Source organism: Cavia porcellus, unplaced genomic scaffold, assembly GCF_034190915.1.
Source record: "Cavia porcellus strain 051 isolate PalLab524CR breed Dunkin Hartley unplaced genomic scaffold, mCavPor4.1 scaffold_1, whole genome shotgun sequence".
Classification (NCBI taxonomy): domain Eukaryota; kingdom Metazoa; phylum Chordata; class Mammalia; order Rodentia; family Caviidae; genus Cavia; species Cavia porcellus.
The window spans coordinates 138,219,693-138,234,084 of NW_026947484.1; the positions used below are offsets into that span (position 1 = coordinate 138,219,693).

At 37.6% G+C, this 14,392-nt stretch overlaps 2 protein-coding genes across 5 annotated transcripts in view; one reads left to right on the forward strand and one right to left on the reverse strand.

Moving 5' to 3' along the window:
- Gdap2 (ganglioside induced differentiation associated protein 2) overlaps positions 1-3,196 on the reverse strand; it is a 43,701-nt gene extending 40,505 nt beyond the window's left edge. For all 3 annotated transcript variants that reach the window (XM_003479031.5, XM_063256299.1, XM_063256301.1), the window contains exon 1: positions 3,014-3,196. The gene's annotated coding sequence lies outside the window, so the exon portion shown is untranslated. The remainder of the gene's footprint in view (positions 1-3,013) is intronic.
- A 1-nt stretch (position 3,197) lies between these two features.
- Positions 3,198-14,392, forward strand: part of Wdr3 (WD repeat domain 3) — a 31,146-nt gene continuing 19,951 nt past the window's right edge. Inside the window, exons 1-10 of one of the 2 annotated variants that reach the window (XM_013143068.3) lie at positions 3,198-3,342; positions 3,473-3,654; positions 6,060-6,268; positions 7,125-7,334; positions 8,629-8,747; positions 10,731-10,809; positions 11,666-11,761; positions 13,091-13,204; positions 13,344-13,445; positions 13,899-13,996. In XM_013143068.3, the coding sequence (XP_012998522.1) occupies positions 6,098-6,268; positions 7,125-7,334; positions 8,629-8,747; positions 10,731-10,809; positions 11,666-11,761; positions 13,091-13,204; positions 13,344-13,445; positions 13,899-13,996 (989 nt within the window). In that variant the 5' untranslated portion in view covers positions 3,198-3,342; positions 3,473-3,654; positions 6,060-6,097. The remainder of the gene's footprint in view (positions 3,343-3,472; positions 3,655-6,059; positions 6,269-7,124; positions 7,335-8,628; positions 8,748-10,730; positions 10,810-11,665; positions 11,762-13,090; positions 13,205-13,343; positions 13,446-13,898; positions 13,997-14,392) is intronic. The other variant, XM_003479267.5, reaches the window with a different exon arrangement.

The following is a 14,392-nucleotide window of genomic DNA, read 5'->3' on the forward strand; positions in this document are numbered from 1 at the left end:
ATTTACTAAAGTTAAGTTTTAAAAAAAAGGAAGAACAAACCCAAACTGGATAGAAACACTTCATCTTGAACGAAGGCTCTTTGTATTCTCAAGGTCATAGGCCTTTGAGAATCATGTCAAAGACTCTTCTGCTTTCAAAAGTATGTGTGCAAGAGTTTATAGCAGCATGGATATACAAATAATTTTGAGAGAGTTCCTAGACTTAGTTTAAGATCCAAGGAGAGAAAGAATGCAAACAGAGGGTTCAAGTGAGGGAGGGAGACGGCTACAGCCAAAAATTCAGATAACATTAAAGGGGAGCAAAACTGTCCAAAGAAAATCAATTAACCAGTCTCGTACTTTGAACAACTTCATAAGCAAACACTAAGTCTTGTCAAAACAGGCTCCTGAAGCATAGTAATGTCTTGCGACCAAAAAGTAACACTAGACAAACCGAAGATTCTAGAATGGATCAGAGCTGCTTCCTTTTTTTTTTTTTTTTAAAGTCTTTTTCCTTTTTATCAGTACCAGGGATCGAACTCAAGACTGTCTGCTTGCAAGGCAGGCACTTATGCCGCTGAGCTAAATCCCCAGCCCCCAGATCTGCTTCCTTAACCATACTTTTTTGTTCCTTAGTGGAAATGAAAGGACCTAAAAACAAAGATAGTTTACTATGTATTCTTTATAATTCAAAGGATAAAGTTAGTTTTTACCACATTGCTGGTTTCATCCCTCCCTCCCCACCAAATCCAGTCCCTTTTATAGTTTAAGAAGACCTCTAAAAACTGTATGAGTAGCTGGATTGGCTAGGAGATGAGATTTTACTGTTCAAGATTGAACAGAGAATCAGGCTGTTCCTTGGATCACTGTCTCAAAAAGTCTTTTGTCTGGATAAAGACAAAGCAGCATTATTTAAAAGAAAAATGAGAAGTAGTAACTTGCTTATCTGTCCTTCAAGATTATTACACTTGATTGGACAGGCCTAAATGTAAGTACAAAGAGAGGAGGTCCATGTATCTGACCTCTAATGATTATCAGTTCTACAGTACTTCACTCTTTTTTGTATAAGTTACAGTTTGTTTTTCAATACTTAAAAAGTTCATGATATGTTAGAATATTTGCACACACCTCTCATTCCACCATCAAATCTCAAATACTTAAGAATCATTCTATACAAATGAAATGCGATTTTTTTTTAAAAAAAAGTTGCTCAGATGAAGAAACTCAACTACAGTGCTCAAATACGTAACTACCAAAAGATGAAGGGATGGTGGAAAGAGGAAAGGAGGAAACCTGAAAAAAATTAGTATGTGTTCAGTACATGTACCAGCTCCCCAGAATGAATATAATCATTATGTACTGTAAACATGTACTAATAAAAATGAAATCTTTTAAAAAATATCTGAATAAACACGATATCACAAAAACATCTCTAAGCTTCATCAATGAACCCAGGCCAACTATAACATTATCATTCAAAAACACCCAAAGCATATGTGCCAATAGTAAATCAGCAGTACCATTTTATTTTTAAACCAACTAAATTTTGTTTCAACTCTAAGTATTAATATGTTGAGCAATTTAAAACACTAAAAACTGCTGTGCCAGAAACACTGAATACCGAATTTTATAAGATGCACTATTTTAGTATTCAGTCATAGTTATTGTTACCAATCCTTATTAAACCCATTTTTCCATCTGTGGTTGTGCCCATAATTTTAACAGGATTAATTTTTTTTACAAAAAGATCATGCCATATAAAAATGAACATGTGCTCAAGATTTTGTTTCAAAAAGAAACAAGGCCGGTGGCAGGTTAAGGAAATTTCAAAATTAAACACATCAATAGATCAGGAATTTTGAAATGAGCGTGCAAAAGGAGACAACACTCCCATCTAATTTGTATGAGGAAAGAATCCTTCATGTTTATAAAAGAATTGTTCATCACTGATGCACTACAATTTAGTTTTAAAAAAAACTTTCTTTGAATGACATAATCCAAGGAGTTTCATGAATCTGAACTATACAAAAATTTTTCACTGAACCACATTTTGTCCATTAAATGCACAATACTGTAAGAAATGACCATATATAACCCTCCAAATGCTCTCCTCCCTACCAGACTTCTTGAAATGTCTGTTGCTAGTTTCTTGCATTTTCATTCATACAAGCCACAGTAATCTCGTTTCAAAACACGTAGGCTGATACAGTTATCCAGTTTCATCTTGAGTATTATTACTACAATTTTCTTCAGTAAAGAAGATTTGCTGATCAGGTCTTAAAAACATGAAGCCAGATAATTACTAGACAATTTCCAAGCTGGCTGCAAATGTCTTGTTCAGTAAGAGATGGCTGCAGTTCACTTTTTTATATAGCTTATATGCCAGCTGTAATTTTGCACAGCTATAGACACCAAAACTCATTTTTAAAACTTCTGTGCAGCCCAAGAATAAAATGAAGGAAGAATTGCAAGACTTCCCATCTAGCAACAGAACAACCTAAGATTCAATCAGCAAACGCAGTCAGCCCGGTCACTTCCCTCTTTATTCGCCTGAGAGCAGAAACACAAAGCCAAACCAATGTCACTCCAGGGACTGCAGGGACCCAGACAACCCAGCATCCTGGGCTCAGCACCTACCCACTTCTACCCGAGCTGCCCTAGGTGCACGAAATGCCCAGTACACATGGTCGGTAGCAAGGGGCTCCGCCTCGGAGTTGCAGCCGGCAGGGTCCGGGCCGCCCAATTTCGAGGGCGCCCCAGGACACGCACCGCCCTGGCTATGGTAACACAGTCCCCGCGCCTGGGTCCGTTTAGCCTCGCTCTTCTCATAGAGACTGCATGCACACAGCACCTCGGGTGAAAACCCAGTTAAGAGCTGAGAGAGCAGCGGCAGACTCATCCTTCCAGAGGAGTGACAAAGCTAACTCTCCCAGCGCTCTCCCTTCCCAGGCCGGGTCCCGTGAGCCACTGGCCGCACCCCCGTGCCATTCCCCCCACCCCCGGCCCCGGTTCCCCTCCCAATCCCGCCTCTCACAGCACTCCGGCGGTCTCATCCGGGCGGCAGTACAGCGGGTAAAACTCCGGGTAGAAGGCGGCCAAGAGACAAATCCAGACAACGCTACCCAGGAGCGCAGAGGTTAGGAACAGGCAGTCCCTGGAGGCTGGCGTGACCAGCTGTAAGAGCTCCGAGCTGCCAAGCACGGGCTTCCGGTCCCGGCCGCCGCTACCCAATCAAAGCTCGGAGCTTTCGTCACTTCCTCCTGGAAGGCAAAGGCAACGTCGGGCGGAAGAGGCTCTGGGAACCGACCCGGAAGGAGCGGCCGCAGGGGCTGGTCCACTCGGCGGGAACCTCGTGGAGGCTAGGTGAGTCCTGCAGGCCTGTCGCTCTTGGCAGGCTTATGTGCCGCTCCGGTAGGCATCATGGGCTTGGCCGATTATAGCCCTTGTGGCGGCGGCATCATTAAGGTGGGGGTTATTCGCCATCTGTTTCTAGGGTCGTGGGAACCCAGGTGACTGCTGACATCCCTACAGCTGTAGGCGAAAGTAACACAGCGATTCCTCTAGCTGATGATAGCGCGGGTACACGGGTCGCCTGAGGATGCTCGGCAGTGTGTTGGGTGTACGGAGTCCCCTCGCGTTCTCCTGAATGAAGACTTGCTTAGGGACATGTGACAGGTTTGTTACAACGGTCCAGCCCATCCGTGCATAATGAAAACGACGTGTTTGGAGGGACGTTGGGTTTAGATGTAGTGATGGTGGAGTACCGAAGATTAGATCGTGAAATCTCCCCAAAAGGAGAGATCTATGCTTGTGAAACAGAAATGACAGATTGTATGGGAGGTAGTTTGAATGTTCAAACAGTGAAAAACACTGGGAGAATCGGGCTTGCTCGTTAAGAAATGGATCTCAGACAACCACACTTATTAAAATAGATGAGTGGGTATTATTTCATTCATGTTGTAGGTGAGAGAATAGTACAAAACAGTCAGGGTTACAGGACAAGGAAGGTGATCAGCAAACCGGGAAGTTAGCTGAGAAATAAAGAGGAGTAGGTAGGATGACTTACTGGAAACTGAAACAATTTGGCCTTTTTAGTAAGGGCTCAGGGTAAGGACGAAGATTTGAGAAAGATAAAGAAACCTGGAGGTAGTGGAGCCAGATGGAAAACTCATGTGGTACCTCAGTGATAAGAGCTGAAAGTAGTGGAAACAGAAAGGAGTCCTACTTAAGAGAAACTGACTTGACACACATAAGAGAACAAAGAAGCAGTTTAACCTAGTGGTTAAAAGAAACTTTGGAGTTAGGCTGACTGTATTTAAATCTGGCTTTGGTGCAGACTAGCTGAAAGACTTTGGATCATCTAGGATCCTTGCCTGTGAAGATGAGGAAAACAGCCTTTACTATTGAAAATTTTTTATGCTTATGTTTACAACATGCTGAACACAGTTATGAGTGTTTTGCAGACATTAACTCTTAAGTAATTATACATAAATAAGCAACTGAAGCAGCATTTAAGTAATTATACATAAACAACACTATATTCATTTATCAGTTACTGTATGTACAGTATATACAGTATCAGTTACTGTATCTTAAGTACTCTTTCAGTCTTGGATACTATACTTTTTATTAATGAGCCAAAGGCTAATGAAAAGGTTTGCGCCTGGATTGATGAGGAGATTCTGTATCTTCACACCAGAAAATGTGACAGGAGGTTAGGAAGTAAGTAAGGTTGGTTTAACTGTAAACAGATTAAATGATTCTGTAAGGTACTCAAAGGGAAGGGAAGTATTTGAAACTGTGTGATTAGTAATTGTGCAGATGGATAGGGCTGGATATACAGATTAGAATCCTGGGCTTAGGCATGTATGTGAATTCTCTGTAGAAAACACTGTAGAAGGAAGTGTTAGATGTCCAAAGACTAATACGAAAAGCAATCACAGTTATGAGGCTGGAAGAAAAAGAAAATTGAGGAAGAATTAATCACCATGTCCATATTAACTTTCTTTGAATTTCACCGGGTTAGTCCAGTGAGAAAAACATTGAGACCATAAGTGATTATTAGCAGCAAATATTAGCAGTGAGTTGGGATTGAATATTTTAAAATTGATTATAATCAGAGAGGTACCCTGTAAAGTTAAACCAAATGAAAAAAAAACCCAATAAAATGAAACACTGCCCAAGGAAGAGTATAATTTGGGCCTTCTTGTGTTTCTTAAGTTGTGTGTTTTGAATGATAAGTTTGTGTTTGATAAGTTGTGTGTTTCACTCTTCCATATGATAATAGAAAGGATTGATTTGTTGTTTCCTTCACCTCTTGTGCCTTTTATCCATAACATGAATCTAATACAATGCAGGTACTCTGATGTCTTTCAAAATCTCTATCATTTCAGTTTGTCAGGGAGTGGTGAATGACTACTCTGATTTTGAAATCAAGGACATATGTCCTTCATGTAATTTTCATAATATGGTCCAGGACCACAATAGCAGCAACATCTGGAAACTTACTAGAAATGAAAATAATTAGGCCCATCCTTGGCCTACTGAATCAAAAACAAGTACCAGTAGATTAACTGAGTTGGTTTCCAGTGGTGTTTTCATAAACACTCCGTATCTTATAGAATTTGAGGACCATTATGTTAGAAAGGAGAGTGTCATAATGTTAGGAGTTTTGTCTTAATACCATATTTCCAGTGTCTACAATAGTGCTTGTCTAGTTTGTAGGTTTACCATAAACATTTATTGGTATGTTTAGCCTCATATGATCAGTGTAAAAACTGATAGTCATTTAGTCAGAAATTAATTGTTCAGCTGCATTGAGGCTTTTATGACTGGTATTCACAAGGTTTTCATATCAGTGTGACCAGTTTGAAACTTGCCAAATGTCAGATGACATGAAACTTGACAAATGATAGTCAATCATGAATAAAAAAATGAAAATACTTAAGTATTTTAGAGTGATTTATTTGCAGTAGGCAAAAATTGAGAGGCTCTATACTTCTAATTACATGATCAACAATTGGTGTTCACTAACCTGGCAGATCAGTGTATTCAAAGAACTAAATTTTCTTTGTTTATAGGTACAGATTGCCTCCCCTGTGGTATCAAACGTCATAACATGGGGCTCACCAAACAGTACCTACGCTATGTTGCTAGTGCAGTCTTTGGCCTGATTGGCAGCCAAAAAGGCAATATTGTCTTTGTGACCCTTCGTGGTGAGAAAGGACGTTATGTGGCAGTACCAGCCTGTGAACATGTTTTCATCTGGGATTTACGAAAAGGAGAGAAGGTGAGTAAAAAAATCAACAAAGCTGATACTGATTTATGAGTGTTTAAAGATGGAGAGACAGAAATGAATGAGCTCCAATTTATCATGCATTAAATTTTGTGTGAATGTATCCTTAGACGTCTTTTCTTTGGCTCTAGATAACTTAGCATCAATTTCTGTTCTTTATTTCCACCAAATTCCTGAAATCCACAACTTTATTTTTTATATCAATTTACTTTACCAATCAGTTATCATTTTTACTGGCAAAAGCTAGATATAAAATATTAGGCATTTAAAATAGAGAATTACCCTGCTATGTCAATGGAATCCTTTTTTTTTTTTTTTTTTTATTAACACAGATGAGGGACAAGAGTTTTAAGCTACTTTTTGACTGTGTGATTCTGAGATCCTTAAGCCAATCACTTCTGCCAAATAGGGATTTTAATCTTGTCCATTAACTACGTGACTCTGATATTTTATATTGTTGCCACGCAGAGTGGCTTGGTAATAAAACCACTGTAGTACTCCTTGCTGTGCAAATTGATTTCTCATAAAATGGAACCTAGCTAAATAAGGATGGGTTTATGACTCTTACTTGAAAATCATTTGATGTAGACATAAAGTGTTAGTAGTTTATTTTCTTGCCTGGGTAAGTTTTGCATGTATTATGCCATTTTCTTGATATTTCATTATCTCATACAGATAATGATTCATATATGAAAGAACTCAAAATGGATCATAAGTGTCATAGCCTTATTCAGAAGAGTGATTTGGAATTATTGATACTCTCAAGTTTACCATTCCTGATGATTCCTACACTTTTCTCTTGGTTACATGATTAACTTCCCCACATTGTTTTTGATTCTTTTGATTTCAGATCCTTATTCTTCAAGGTCTTAAACAAGAAGTCACTTACCTGTGCCCCTCTCCAGATGGACTGCACTTAGCTGTTGGTTATGAGGATGGGTCTGTCCGAATCTTTAGTCTGTTGAGTGGGGAAGGAAATGTGACCTTTAATGGCCACAAAGCTGCTATTACTACCTTGAAGTATGATCAGCTGGGGGGAAGACTGGCTTCTGGCTCCAAGGTGAGACTTTGACACAGGTGTTCAGACTTTGATATGTAAGGAGCCTTCAGGCTGAAGTAGGTTGTTCACAGAAATTATTGGGTGAAACTAAGGGACCTCAGTGTTCAAAACAGTATGTTGGTGGTAAAAGAATAATACAAGGTAGGTGGGTGTAAACTGAGGGGTTTATTTTATTTCCTCTCATTTTTTATCTATTTATTTAAATTTTTTGGTGCTGGGAATCGAACTCAGGACCTTGCGCTTACCAGGGCAGGTGCCTGTGCTGCTGAGCTGTATTCCCAGCCCCTCTTGTCATATTTTCTGATGAGAGCCTATGAAATATAGAAATAAGACAGAAATGTGCATGTATTATAGGACATCACTGTGGAAGTACTAGCCAAAATTGTAAAATGAGAAAGAAAATAAAGATTGAAAATAAGAGAATGTAATAGTTTTTTTATCAATGATTTCTTGTTTCTCAAAAATTAGGAGGCGGAAAATAAAGTTTAAAAGATCCTATTTACAATAAGATGTTAAGTAACATAAAATATAAAAGTGCTGAAGAATGTAATAAAATACTTATAAAGATATAATTTATATTTTTGAATGGAAAGACAAAATATTTAAAAATGTTAACTTTTTCATTTGTATAGTTGAAGCAGTTTGAGTACCCAAGGGGTTTTTTGTTTGTTTGTTTGTTTAGAATTTACCCAGATGATTTTAAAGCATCTATAGAAAAACAAATGAGGGCTGGGGATATAGCTCAGCAGCATAGCACCTGCCTGGCGAGTGCAAGGTCATGAGTTTGAGTCCCAGCACCCATCCCCCCAAAAAAAAGAAAAACATGAATTGGAAACACCAAATTTGGGGAAAGAAGAATAATTAACAGGAAGATATTGGATATTAAAATGCATTGTAAAGCCATAATTTGAAAATGATGATATTGATGAAGTTAGTACCAGTGCCACATAGATTATTACAACCAAATGGAAATCTGAGAAACACATACAGCTTTATGTAGCTAATTAGTAAATCTATTAAATTTTAAAAGGGGTTATAAACCGATGTAAGTATAATGATCTGTTTTCTAATAGGAAAATAACAATCTGGAGCTGTACATTACTGGAACAATGTCAAACAAAGGATCTGTTGATTATTGCTGAGTGGAGGTTTAAGGACTATGCTTCTACTGTTTTTATGCTTTCTAAATTTTCCACAAGTACTGTGTGTTGCCTTTATAATAATTAAATTTTTGTTTGATGTTAGGTCTTTTGTGATAAAGAAACTTATTTTCTGTATTATTTCATTCCTTTAGGATACAGATGTTATTGTATGGGATGTGATCAATGAAAGTGGCCTCTACCGTTTAAAGGGGCACAAGGATGCCATTACGCAAGCATTATTTCTACGAGAAAAGAATCTACTAGTTACTAGGTAAAACAAAACAAAACAAAAAATCAAAGTCTAATTTCCTGTTTTTTTTTTTTTTTTTTAAGGAAAATTTATAGGAGAGAACTTGAAAGTGAAAATTGGTTTCATCCTTTACTCAGTTCTCCACGCTGTGCTGATGCATAGGTGTTACCTTCCTCTGTTGCTTCCTGAGCCCCTCTCATCCCTCCTGTCTTAATTACTTTTCTCATTGCTGAGACAAAATGCCCAACACCCAGAGTTAATGTAGGAAAGGTTTATTTAGCTCCCAGTTTGTAGGTGTTGCTGAACACAGAAGGCTGCCTCCAGGCAAGGTGGCATGGCAGAGGCATGGCAGAGGTGCATCTCAGAGGCGAAAGAGTTCACTGGAGGCAGAAGGCAGCAAGTAGCAGCAGCCTGACGCTCCCATTTATCCCTTTCAGGCTACCTGCCCTTTGGGTAGTGCCCCCCACATCCAGGTGGGGCTTCCCTTACCCCATAATTATGACAAGCCTATCAGTGTACACACCCTTGATCTCAGCATGGCACTCCTTGGATCCAGCCACCTCTGAAAAGCCCATTCTGACTGCCTAAGGGTTTGGGGCAGGGGTCTCCAGATACAGGCTGTAACACTTCCCCTTCCGCATAGCATCATAAAGCTCTCCAGAATTAGGTGAGGCATTTTTGAAATTTCCCTTTCTCTTTTGTCTTTTATTTCTTCTGATATTTTTTCCATGTTCCTTAACCTTTGGTATACCTTTTATTAAGTATCTACTTGCTATATCCCTACAAATTTAGGAAATAGAGAAATGGGGAGATATGAATATCAGGTGTTTGATTTAGCCTGCCTTTTAAGGAGAAGTGTACTCGATAGACTTTCTGAACAACAGCTCTCACACTTAATCATATGCAACTACTGTATTTGTAAATCAAAATTGTCAAATATCAACAAATTCATATGGCTTATCTAATATAATAATTATTATTCCCAAGGAATGATCATCTAGGAAGGGCAGTAATTAGAAGAATCGTGGTGATAATTCATAAAAAGCTATAATAGAAATCTAAATGCTACCCCAGTGACAGATTTGCTTCTGCAGGATAGGATGCAGGTGCATTTGTGTGTGATGATCACATAACATGTTTGCTGTAAGAGAGTGATTCTGTAGTTCTAATAGAAATTGTATATAATACAGAGAATATAAAAATGAAAAATAACATTATAGGTGGGATTATGGGATGAACTTTGTAACTCAAAGTTTTGGATGGGGAGTTTTTCCCAATTTGGTCATGAAATCTGATTAGCAGATTTTTGCTAGTCAAGAAATGGAAAAGAGATATCTGAACAAGAAGAGTAGAGCCAATTGGTAGGGAAGAATTGCAGTAAGGCATTAAGAACTGGTTAATAGATTTTGAAAATGATGTGCCAGAGCCTGATTTTGATTCTACAGAGAGCACTGAGCTTGAATAAATTTTAAAAATTGAGATTGCATGATAATGATATATTGCATAGGATGAGAGACCAATAATGAACAAACAGACCAGATGAAAAGCTATTAAAATAGGTCAGGTAGTGAGACTTCAATTGAAGTTTGTGTGCTGACATGGATTAGAAGGAGTCAAACTTTAGAGACTTTACAAAGCAGACCTTGTTACGACATGGAGACTACCTGAACATGGGAGGTAAGAAAACAGGAAGTCTAAGATGGTTCCATGTTAGACACGGTGGCCATGGTGGGTAGAGGGCATGATAGACCAGGTTCTGTGTTCTTTAGTACTCAGTATTCAAGGCATTTTTGTGCTTGTGGGTGGAACACCTTATTTTCTGTATAAGAATAATCACAAAAAGAGTTAGGGTGCTTTGTTTTCAGAGGGAAGGTCACATATAATAGTAGCCATAGTCATTGCTGTACAGTATATCATTTTTTAAAGCAACAAAAGAGTTTGATTTTCCTCTTAGTAATGATTCTTCATAAATAAGTTTTTATCTCTCTCTGTTTCTCCTTTTAGTGGAAAAGACACAATGGTGAAGTGGTGGGACCTTGATACCCAGCACTGTTTCAAAACAATGATTGGCCACCGAACTGAGGTATATGTGGGATCATGGGCCCAGGGAGAAAATGCCAAGGCAAAGATGGCTTTCTTTTCTGGCCTGTTCAGGGCTTTGTTTTCACTGCTTATAGTCATCACCATGTGCTGTTTTGAGAAGCAGTATGACTTATTTGGTGAAAGTAGTACTGGCTGTCAGAGCATTTAATAAAAATTGGCCTTGGGTGGTTTTTAGACTATGTGTTTCCTAATTTTTAAATTGTAGACAGGCTTAATAATACTGTGTATAGTATTGTAACCATGACACATAAACACCGAAGTATAGCTGTTATGGTTACCTGAACCTAGATGTATTCAGTCAAATTCATGGAGTGGTTCATGCCTCTTTGCATCCTCCTCAGGACTTTGTTTATATCAGCTTTCAAAGCTATGCAGTCTGGAATGAATAAAGAAGAAAAGCATGTTAAAACCTTTAGCTGTTTATTTGCAGCAGTATTATTGTTATTATTACTGTGTAAACGTTGGAGCTAAAAAGTATGCAGTAGATGTTAATGGTGCCCTTTTCCCAAGGCCGAAAGCAAAAAAAGTGTGAGACCTAGAATTTTCTTTTGAGTGGGTTGTAGTGAGGATTTATACTAACAGCCATTATCTAAATTTGGCATTAAGAGCCTACTGAGCAACCTATTATCAGCAATCAGCGAGTCTATTAGAAGCTGCTTTCTGCTGTCTGTAAAAATGATATTTCTCTTAGTGTATCTTTGAAAGATTTGGCTTTATGTGTCTTTTCTTAGGCTTTGGAATTTCAAAGAAATTTTATTACAGTATAGTTGGGCTTTTGTGTTGTGACATACAATCTGAAATCTTAAAAACTGTGTCGATCTTTGCCTGCTCTTTAGGTGTGGGGACTAGTTCTGGTGTCAGAAGAAAAACGACTCATCACTGGGGCATCAGACAGTGAACTGAGGGCCTGGGACATAGACTACCTGCAAGAGGTATGTTTTTGGATTTTGGGTAGTGTCACATTTTAGAAGTTTGTTTTTTTTTTTATTTTATTTTATTTATTTTTTTATTTAAAAGGAAAAAGAGAAAAAACAAAAAAAAAACAAAGCAGTGTAAGGGTTCAATTAATACGGAACTACAAAAAAAGAATAGTAAGAAATCACCAGTTAATAGATTACAATTATCATCCTAGAGACAGTTGCTAAAGTCACAGTATCAAAGCATACGAAGTGGACATTCAAACATTTTAGAAGTTTTATAAACTCACTTAATATAGAATCAAATGTAATACTGAAATCTTCACTTAGTACTAAAAGAAATTCTGGGGGCTGGGGATTTAGCTCAGTGGCATAAGTGCCTGCGTTGCAAGCAGGCAGTCGTGAGTTCGATCCCCAGTACCGGTAAAAAGGAAAAAGACCAAAAAGAAAGAAAGAAAAGAAAAGAAAAGAAAAAAAGAAATTCTATTACATTGATAACTTGAAACTTCTAAACAAAGAATTTGAGCCCCTAAACAGGTTATCTTTAGGCCTACAGCTTCTGGGCTTGTTAGTACTTAGTTTGTAGCATTCTTACCCTGTTGTTCCTGGACATTTGGCTTTCCGTGGATGGATTTCAAAGTATTTGGGAACCTTTCCTTTCACAAAATTCTATGTAGAACTTATGTTTTTATAAATATGTATATTCTGAGAAGATTTGCTGTTTCTCAGATGCTCAAAGAATCTGTGTTGGGTGGAAAAGGTTATAGACTTTATTGTTTAGGTTAGCTAGAGTTGGCTATGTAGTGTTACGCCATATAGCCATTTTGATGGGCTCTACATGTAGGTTTGGGTTTATCTTTTATTTACATAGGGAGAAAATGTAAACCATCTTGTAGTGCCTTTGCAATTTCTAGTGCCAATTTGATTCTTTCCCTCTAGAATCTGATAAACTTTCACCCAGGAATAGAGAAAGGTTTGAAATTAATGAGGAATGGATCATTGGTTTTATACCATTGTTTACTAAACTGTAATTTTTATACTATAGAAAGTTATGGGAGATAGTCTTATGAGTTTTTACTATATATATAGTAAGCTTTGATACTTGTCCTGCTGTTGAGCTTTTGAATAGAAATATCACTAGTCAAGCTATTGGCATTAAAAATTCTTCCAAATCATTAGCATTTTAAGAATTATATCTTGGGGTGAGGGTTTAGTTCAGTGGTGTAAGCGCCTGCTTGGCAAGTGCAAGGTTGTGAGTTTGATCCTCGGTAAAAAAAAAAAAAAAAAGAATTATATCGTGAAACATGTTATTTCATTTTTTATTTTCCCATTTTTATAAAACAGATTGAAGACCTGGAAGAACCAGAATGCAAGAAAATCAGAGAGTCTTCTCCTAAAGTCCAGGACACATTTGAAGGAGAGGATGGTCCTCTTCAGATGGATGAAACTCCTGAGGATGTAATTCCTTTTTTTCAGTTGAATTGAATACCAAGAACTGCAGATTCTTTTTTAAGTTTGTAATTTTTGTCATCATTTATGTTTTCAGAGATTTGGCATAACTAACATTTAAACTTTACCTTCTCTTGCTTTTGTATAGCGCATCCTTTCATGCAGAAAGGCTGGCTCCATAATGCGGGAAGGAAGGGACAGAGTTGTGAACCTTGCAGTTGACAAGACAGGCAGGATTCTTGCTTGCCATGTGAGTACCAAGCTTAGCAGAAAATAACAGGCACTAGGTTGTTCCTTCTGAGTATAACTGAATGTAAAAAATTACAAATACTATAGTAATCTTTTACATTCAGTATAGAGACAGATTTTTATCATATTAGTAAATCATTATATATGATACTATGTGGATCTAAAATCCCTACTTCATATTAGCATAAGAGTAAAAATAGTTTCTTTATCATGCTTAAGTACTGGCTGTTCCAAGCAGTGTAAAAGCACAAACTCCTTGTTTATTCTTCAGAACAGTGCTGTGAGTGGGAAATGGTACCTTACTTTAAGTTAAGGCAACAAACTTAGATTGGGATGTTTAAGGGGATAATATGAGTGAGGGAAGAAAAGCAAACGTTACTCTTTAGATCTTACTGAAAATAAGCAAAATTACACACTGCCCCTTTGGGATTCTACCAGCCTTTTGCCTTTTTAGGGAACTGATTCTGTGCTAGAAGTGTTTTGTATCCTTTCCAAAGAAGAAGTTCAAAAGAAAATGGATAAGAAAATGAAGAAAGCTAGGAAAAAAGCAAGGTATTTTTTCTTTAATGTCTATTAATGAACTATCCTGGGTAGGCCATATATTATTGAAAAAAAACTGTTGGCTTCCTTAAGAAAATATTTACTCTATTGCCAGTTATTGTTAAAAGAGAAAAATAATTGTGGGTTTGAGTTTATGTTTGGTACATTTGCATAGCTAGCACATTTCCGCATCTTAGACTCAGGCCTACACAGAACTAAAAAGACATACAGATTTTTAAACATAGTTTCTAAGCTATTTAACTCTCAAGAGCTCATATCATGTGTTTAATGGTGGCAGCCATAAGGAAGAAAGCTTGGCTATATAATGCTAACCTTTAGGACTATGAAGAAAGACTAGAAATTTATGTAATTGAACTTCAGAGCAATGTAACTTGAAAGAGATCATTA